The sequence below is a fragment of the Salmo salar genome, chromosome ssa02, assembly GCF_905237065.1.
Source record: "Salmo salar chromosome ssa02, Ssal_v3.1, whole genome shotgun sequence".
Lineage (NCBI taxonomy): Eukaryota > Metazoa > Chordata > Actinopteri > Salmoniformes > Salmonidae > Salmo > Salmo salar.
In genome coordinates, this window is record NC_059443.1 from 81,471,073 (window position 1) to 81,479,987 (window position 8,915).

Genomic DNA, 8,915 nt, shown 5'->3' on the forward strand with positions numbered 1-8,915 from the left:
TCAATTAATAAAAAGGAGGAAGAACGAAGAAAGAAAGAAACCAGTTAAGGCCTTCTAGTCTCCTCTCCCTCTCTAGTGTATAACCTACATCTATATCATCTCTCTCCCTCTCTAGTGTAAACCTACATCTATATCATCTCTCTCCCTCTCTAGTGTATAACCTACATCTATATCATCTCTCTCCCTCTCTAGTGTAAACCTACATCTATATCATCTCTCTCCCTCTCTAGTGTATAACCTACATCTATATCATCTCTCTCCCTCTCTAGTGTAAACCTACATCTATATCATCTCTCTCCCTCTCTAGTGTAAACCTACATCTATATCATCTCTCTCCCTCTCTAGTGTAAACCTACATCTATATCATCTCTCCCTCTCTAGTGTAAACCTACATCTATATCATCTCTCCCTCTCTAGTGTAAACCTACATCTATATCATCTCTCCCTCTCTAGTGTAAACCTACATCTATATCATCTCTCCCTCTCTAGTGTAAACCTACATCTATATCATCTCTCCCTCTCTAGTGTAAACCTACATCTATATCATCTCTCCCTCTCTAGTGTAAACCTACATCTATATCATCTCTCCCTCTCTAGTGTAAACCTACATCTATATCATCTCTCCCTCTCTAGTGTAAACCTACATCTATATCATCTCTGCCTCTCTAGTGTAAACCTACATCTATATCATCTCTCCCTCTCTAGTGTAAACCTACATCTATATCATCTCTCCCTCTCTAGTGTATAACCTACATCTATATCATCTCTCCCTCTCTAGTGTATAACCTACATCTATATCATCTCTCTCCCTCTCTAGTGTATAACCTACATCTATATCATCTCTCTCCCTCTCAAGTGTAAACCTACATCTATATCATCTCTCTCCCTCTCTAGTGTATAACCTACATCTATATCATCTCTCTCCCTCTCTAGTGTATAACCTACATCTATATCATCTCTCCCTCTCTAGTGTAAACCTACATCTATATCATCTCTCCCTCTCTAGTGTAAACCTACATCTATATCATCTCTCTCCCTCTCTAGTGTATAACCTACATCTATATCATCTCTCTCCCTCTCAAGTGTAAACCTACATCTATATCATCTCTCTCCCTCTCTAGTGTATAACCTACATCTATATCATCTCTCTCCCTCTCTAGTGTATAACCTACATCTATATCATCTCTCTCCCTCTCTAGTGTAAACCTACATCTATATCATCTCTCTCCCTCTCTAGTGTATAACCTACATCTATATCATCTCTCTCCCTCTCAAGTGTAAACCTACATCTATATCATCTCTCTCCCTCTCTAGTGTATAACCTACATCTATATCATCTCTCTCCCTCTCTAGTGTAAACCTACATCTATATCATCTCTCTCCCTCTCTAGTGTAAACCTACATCTATATCATCTCTCTCCCTCTCTAGTGTATAACCTACATCTACATCATCTCTCTCCCTCTCTAGTGTAAACCTACATCTACATCATCTCTCTCCCTCTCTAGTGTATAACCTACATCTATATCATCTCTCTCCCTCTCTAGTGTAAACCTACATCTACATCATCTCTCCCTCTCTAGTGTAAACCTACATCTACACCATATCTCTCCCTCTCTAGTGTAAACCTACATCTATATCATCTCTCTCCCTCTCTAGTGTAAACCTACATCTACATCATCTCTCTCCCTCTCTAGTGTATAACCTACATCTATATCATCTCTCTCCCTCTCTAGTGTAAACCTACATCTACATCATCTCTCCCTCTCTAGTGTAAACCTACATCTATATCATCTCTCCCTCTCTAGTGTAAACCTACATCTATATCATCTCTCTCCCTCTATAGTGTAAACCTACATCTACACCATCTCTCTCCCTCTCTAGTGTATAACCTACATCTATATCATCTCTCTCCCTCTCTAGTGTATAACCTACATCTATATCATCTCTCTCCCTCTCTAGTGTATAACCTACATCTATATCATCTCTCTCCCTCTCTAGTGTAAACCTACATCTATATCATCTCTCTCCCTCTCTAGTGTATAACCTACATCTATATCATCTCTCTCCCTCTCTAGTGTAAACCTACATCTATATCATCTCTCCCTCTCTAGTGTAAACCTACATCTATATCATCTCTCCCCTCTCTAGTGTAAACCTACATCTATATCATCTCTCTCCCTCTCTAGTGTATAACCTACATCTACATCATCTCTCTCCCTCTCTAGTGTAAACCTACATCTACATCATCTCTCCCCCTCTCTAGTGTATAACCTACATCTACATCATCTCTCTCCCTCTCTAGTGTATAACCTACATCTACATCATCTCTCTCCCTCTCTAGTGTAAACCTACATCTACACCATCTCTCTCCCTCTCTAGTGTATAACCTACATCTACACCATCTCTCTCCCTCTCTAGTGTATAACCTACATCTACATCATCTCTCTCCCTCTCTAGTGTAAACCTACATCTACATCATCTCTCTCCCTCTCTCTAGTGTAAACCTACATCTATATCATCTCTCCCTCTCAAGTGTAAACCTACATCTACATCATCTCTCTCCCTCTCTAGTGTATAACCTACATCTACACCATCTCTCTCCCTCTCTAGTGTAAACCTACATCTACATCATCTCTCTCCCTCTCTAGTGTATAACCTACATCTACATCATCTCTCCCTCTCTAGTGTAAACCTACATCTATATCATCTCTCCCTCTCTAGTGTATAACCTACATCTACATCATCTCTCTCCCTCTCTAGTGTAAACCTACATCTACATCATCTCTCTCCCTCTCTCTAGTGTAAACCTACATCTATATCATCTCTCCCTCTCTAGTGTAAACCTACATCTATATCATCTCTCCCTCTCTAGTGTATAACCTACATCTACATCATATCTATCCCTCTCTAGTGTTTAACCTACATCTATATCATCTCTCCCTCTCTAGTGTTTAACCTACATCTATATCATCTCTTTCCCTCTCTAGTGTAAAACTACATCTACATCATCTCTATCCCTCTCTAGTGTTTAACCTACATCTATATAATCTCTCCCTCTCTAGTGTTTAACCTACATCTATATCATCTCTTTCCCTCTCTAGTGTAAACCTACATCTATATCATCTCGTTCCCTCTCTAGTGTAAACCTACATCTATATCATCTCTCTCCCTCTATAGTGTAAACCTACATCTACATCATCTCGCTCCCTCTCTAGTGTATAACCTACATCTATATCATCTCTCTCCCTCTCTAGTGTCTATCCTACATCCATATTGTGTTCTTCACAGAGACAGTCTCAGGTAATCAGTGTAGTGTGTGGAGAGTCCAGCTAGTGTATAACCTACATTATTACTGTGTTCTTCACAGAAGCAGTCTCAGGTAATCAGTGTAGTGTGTGGAGAGTGCAGCTAGTGTATAACCTACATTATTACTGTGTTCTTCACAGAGACAGTCTCAGGTAATCAGTGTAGTGTGTGGAGAGTGCAGCTAGTGTATAACCTACATTATTACTGTGTTCTTCACAGAGACAGTCTCAGGTAATCAGTGTAGTGTGTGGAGAGTGCAGCTAGTGTATAACCTACATTATTACTGTGTTCTTCACAGAGACAGTCTCAGGTAATCAGTGTAGTGTGTGGAGAGTGCAGCTAGTGTATAACCTACATTATTACTGTGTTCTTCACAGAGACAGTCTCAGGTAATCAGTGTAGTGTGTGGAGAGTGCAGCTAGTGTATAACCTACATTATTACTGTGTTCTTCACAGAGACAGTCTCAGGTAATCAGTGTAGTGTGTGGAGAGTGCAGCTAGTGTATAACCTACATTATTACTGTGTTCTTCACAGAGACAGTCTCAGGTAATCAGTGTAGTGTGTGGAGAGTGCAGCTAGTGTATAACCTACATTATTACTGTGTTCTTCACAGAGACAGTCTCAGGTAATCAGTGTAGTGTGTGCTCCAGGTCATTCTTCACTGTCTCTCTATAGTGTGAAATCAATCAGACACTTAAACTGCTCCTGTTTCTCTGGGGTTCTCTCCTCTACACATCCCTCTCTCTCTCTCTCTCTAACAGGCCTCCACTCTACCACTAACAGACCCAGAGCAGAAACTCACTGTTCTCAGACAGCTCCAGTATGTAGTGTAGAAGAGGAGAGTTTCCATCGAAGGGTCTGACCCAGGAGAGAAGAACTGAACGGCTGTCTGAATCATTCAGAGACACAGAAAGAGACCTGGGGGAGTGGGGGAGCTCACTGTGGGACAGGAGGGGGGGGAAAGACAATATTACTTTCTATTATTTGATCATTATCTGAAGGCATGCGATATATTAGACAGATTTGAGAGCTGAGAGATGGAGAGAGGAACAGAGAGATGGAGAGAGGGACAGAGAGATGGAGAGAGGGACAGAGAGATGGAGAGAGGGACAGAGAGATGGAGAGAGGGACAGAGAGATGGAGAGAGAGACAGAGAGATAGAGAGAGGGACAGAGAGATGGAGAGAGAGACAGAGAGATGGAGAGAGAGACAGAGAGATGGAGAGAGGGACAGAGAGATGGAGAGATGGAGAGAGAGACAGAGAGAGTGAGAGAGAGCGAAATGGAGAGAGAGACACAGAGACAGAGAGATGGAGAGAGAGACACAAAGACAGAGAGATGGAGAGAGAGACACAGAGACAGAGAGATGGAGGGAGAGACACAGAGACAGAGTGATGGAGAGAGAGACACAGAGACAGAGAGATGGAGAGAGAGCGAGAGATGGAGATTGAGACAAAGATGGAGAGAGAGACAGAGAGATTGAATACAACACCTATTCTCATCCCCCTCCTCCTCTCCTCTCATCCTCCCCTCCTCTCCTCTCCTCTCATCCCCCTCCCCTCTCCTCTTATCCCCCTCTCCTCTCCTCTCCCTCTCCTCTCCTCTCCTCTCCTCTCCTCTCCTCTCCTCTCCTCTCCTCTCCTCTCCTCTCCTCTCCTCTCCTCTCCCTCTCCTCTCCTTCTTCTCTTCTCTTCTCTCCTCTCCTCTCCTCTCCCTCTCCTGTTTCTCCCTCAGCTTTGAGACCCTTTTGCATATGGTGGAGGCATGCGTGAACACGCAAATGGAGGTGCGAGGCCTGAGGGGAAGGGGATGATGTGGGATTCAGCCAGAGAGTGTGGGAGTTTGAAGCCTCAAGTTATGTGTGTGTGTAACTCACATGACTTCAAGGCGTGCGGAGTGTGATTGGTTCCCGGCCTGTGATGTTACAGTACAGGTGTAGTCTCCTATGTCGCCTGACCAAGTCTGGCTGATGGTCAGAGAACCAGACAATATAGACACTCTGCCCCCGGTGGACTGGAGGGGTACTGCACCACGCTGCCACTGGAAACTACAGAGATAGAGAACCATGTAAACACACACATACACACACACACACACACACACACACACACACATACTGATTAAAGGGACCTCACGATACGATATTATCACGATACTAAGGTAATGATACAATATGTATTGTGATTCTCATGATTCTATGTACTGCGATTCGATTCTGCGATTTTATAAGCGATTTCATGTTCCAAACATATTTCTCACTATATGTCTGCTGCAGAGACAAGAGAGAGTCATGAGACAACACGCTTTGATCAGTCAGGGAGATAACAGTTCTGAAAACATGATGGCTCAACATTTAGAAAGAAGACAGAGAAGAATCTATAGGATGAACAATACGGGTGTTTTCTTTTACAAATCGATACTTGGAGTCAAAGTATCAATATAATATTGTGATATGTAACTGTATCGATCTTTCAATCATCAGTACACACTGATGTTAACACACACACACCCTCCCCTACCTGATGTTAACACACACACACCCTCCCCTACCTGATGTTAACACACACACACCCTCCCCTACCTGATGTTAACACACACACACCCTCCCCTACCTGATGTTAACACACACACACCCTCCCCTACCTGATGTTAACACACACACACACCTCCCCTACCTGATGTTAACACACACACACCCTCCCCTACCTGATGTTAACACACACACACCCTCCCCTACCTGATGTTAACACACACACACCCTCCCCTACCTGATGTTAACACACACACCCTCCCCTACCTGATGTTAACACACACACCCTCCCCTACCTGATGTTAACACACACACACCCTCCCCTACCTGATGTTAACACACACACCCCTCCCCTACCTGATGTTAACACACACACACCCTCCCCTACCTGATGTTAACACACACACCCCTCCCCTACCTGATGTTAACACACACACCCTCCCCTACCTGATGTTAACACACACACACCCTCCCCTACCTGATGTTAACACACACACCCTCCCCTACCTGATGTTAACACACACACACCCTCCCCTACCTGATGTTAACACACACACACCCTCCCCTACCTGATGTTAACACACACACCCTCCCCTACCTGATGTTAACACACACACCCCCTCCCCCTACCTGATGTTAACACACACACACCCTCCCCTACCTGATGTTAACACACACACACCCTCCCCTACCTGATGTTAACACACACACACCCTCCCCTACCTGATGTTGACCCTGGGGTCGTGTGTAGCGTTACAGTCCAGGGTTGCCGTGGTTCCCTTGATGACCCTCTGGTCCACCGGCGGGACGGAGATAAATGTACGAACTGCAGAGAGAGGTTAGAGGTTAGGGGGTCATCATCATCATGATATTATCTCATAGAACAAAGCAGAAGATCTCACACCTTATTTTCAGTGTTTATTCCAACTCTCTTCATTCATTTCTCCCATAGGGATGGCTGAACCAACCAGAGGTCACTTCTGGGGTTTTGGACTACAAGCTGGCGAGATCTAGAGTTTCAGTTTGTACACTATTTGTGTCAGAATATGGTGTCAGTTTGTACACTATTTGTGTCAGAATATGGTGTCAGTTTGTACACTATTTGTGTCAGAATAGGCTGTCAGTTTGTACACTATTTGTGTCAGAATATGGTGTCAGTTTGTACACTATTTGTGTCAGAAAAGGCTGTCAGTTAGTGTACCATTAGATGTGACTGGGATAGGAGGTCAGTTAGTGTACCATTAGATGTGAATGGGATAGGAGGTCAGTTAGTGTACCATTAGATGTGACTGGGATAGGAGGTCAGTTAGTGTACCATTAGATGTGACTGGGATAGGAGGTCAGTTAGTGTACCATTAGATGTGACTGGGATAGGAGGTCAGTTAGTGTACCATTAGATGTGACTGGGATAGGAGGTCAGTTAGTGTACCATTAGATGTGACTGGGATAGGAGGTCAGTTAGTGTACCATTAGATGTGACTGGGATAGGAGGTCAGTTAGTGTACCATTAGATGTGACTGGGATAGGAGGTCAGTTAGTGTACCATTAGATGTGACTGGGATAGGAGGTCAGTTAGTGTACCATTAGATGTGACTGGGATAGGAGGTCAGTTAGTGTACCATTAGATGTGAATGGGATAGGAGGTCAGTTAGTGTACCATTAGATGTGACTGGGATAGGAGGTCAGTTAGTGTACCATTAGATGTGACTGGGATAGGAGGTCAGTTAGTGTACCATTAGATGTGAATGGGATAGGAGGTCAGTTAGTGTACCATTAGATGTGACTGGGATAGGAGGTCAGTTAGTGTACCATTAGATGTGACTGGGATAGGAGGTCAGTTAGTGTACCATTAGATGTGACTGGGATAGGAGGTCAGTTAGTGTACCATTAGATGTGACTGGGATAGGAGGTCAGTTAGTGTACCATTAGATGTGACTGGGATAGGAGGTCAGTTAGTGTACCATTAGATGTGACTGGGATAGGAGGTCAGTTAGTGTACCATTAGATGTGACTGGGATAGGAGGTCAGTTAGTGTACCATTAGATGTGACTGGGATAGGAGGTCAGTTAGTGTACCATTAGATGTGACTGGGATAGGAGGTCAGTTAGTGTACCATTAGATGTGACTGGGATAGGAGGTCAGTTAGTGTACCATTAGATGTGACTGGGATAGGAGGTCAGTTAGTGTACCATTAGATGTGACTGGGATAGGAGGTCAGTTAGTGTACCATTAGATGTGACTGGGATAGGAGGTCAGTTAGTGTACCATTAGATGTGACTGGGATAGGAGGTCAGTTAGTGTACCATTAGATGTGACTGGGATAGGAGGTCAGTTAGTGTACCATTAGATGTGACTGGGATAGGAGGTCAGTTAGTGTACCATTAGATGTGACTGGGATAGGAGGTCAGTTAGTGTACCATTAGATGTGACTGGGATAGGAGGTCAGTTAGTGTACCATTAGATGTGACTGGGATAGGAGGTCAGTTAGTGTACCATTAGATGTGACTGGGATAGGAGGTCAGTTAGTGTACCATTAGATGTGACTGGGATAGGAGGTCAGTTAGTGTACCATTAGATGTGACTGGGATAGGAGGTCAGTTAGTGTACCATTAGATGTGACTGGGATAGGAGGTCAGTTAGTGTACCATTAGATGTGACTGGGATAGGAGGTCAGTTAGTGTACCATTAGATGTGACTGGGATAGGAGGTCAGTTAGTGTACCATTAGATGTGACTGGGATAGGAGGTCAGTTAGTGTACCATTAGATGTGACTGGGATAGGAGGTCAGTTAGTGTACCATTAGATGTGACTGGGATAGGAGGTCAGTTAGTGTACCATTAGATGTGACTGGGATAGGAGGTCAGTTAGTGTACCATTAGATGTGACTGGGATAGGAGGTCAGTTAGTGTACCATTAGATGTGACTGGGATAGGAGGTCAGTTAGTGTACCATTAGATGTGACTGGGATAGGAGGTCAGTTAGTGTACCATTAGATGTGACTGGGATAGGAGGTCAGTTAGTGTACCATTAGATGTGACTGGGATAGGAGGTCAGTTAGTGTACCATTAGATGTGACTG

At 43.8% G+C, this 8,915-nt stretch overlaps 1 protein-coding gene across 2 annotated transcripts in view; it reads right to left on the reverse strand.

Annotated features, from left to right (window-relative positions):
* LOC106594732 (protein sidekick-1) overlaps window positions 1-8,915 on the reverse strand; it is a 438,074-nt gene that overhangs the window by 131,437 nt on the left and 297,722 nt on the right. For both annotated transcript variants that reach the window (XM_045713026.1, XM_045713027.1), the window contains exons 12-14: window positions 6,561-6,663; window positions 5,184-5,354; window positions 4,111-4,247 (exon numbers count right to left, since the gene is read on the reverse strand). In XM_045713026.1, the coding sequence (XP_045568982.1) occupies window positions 4,111-4,247; window positions 5,184-5,354; window positions 6,561-6,663 (411 nt within the window). The remainder of the gene's footprint in view (window positions 1-4,110; window positions 4,248-5,183; window positions 5,355-6,560; window positions 6,664-8,915) is intronic.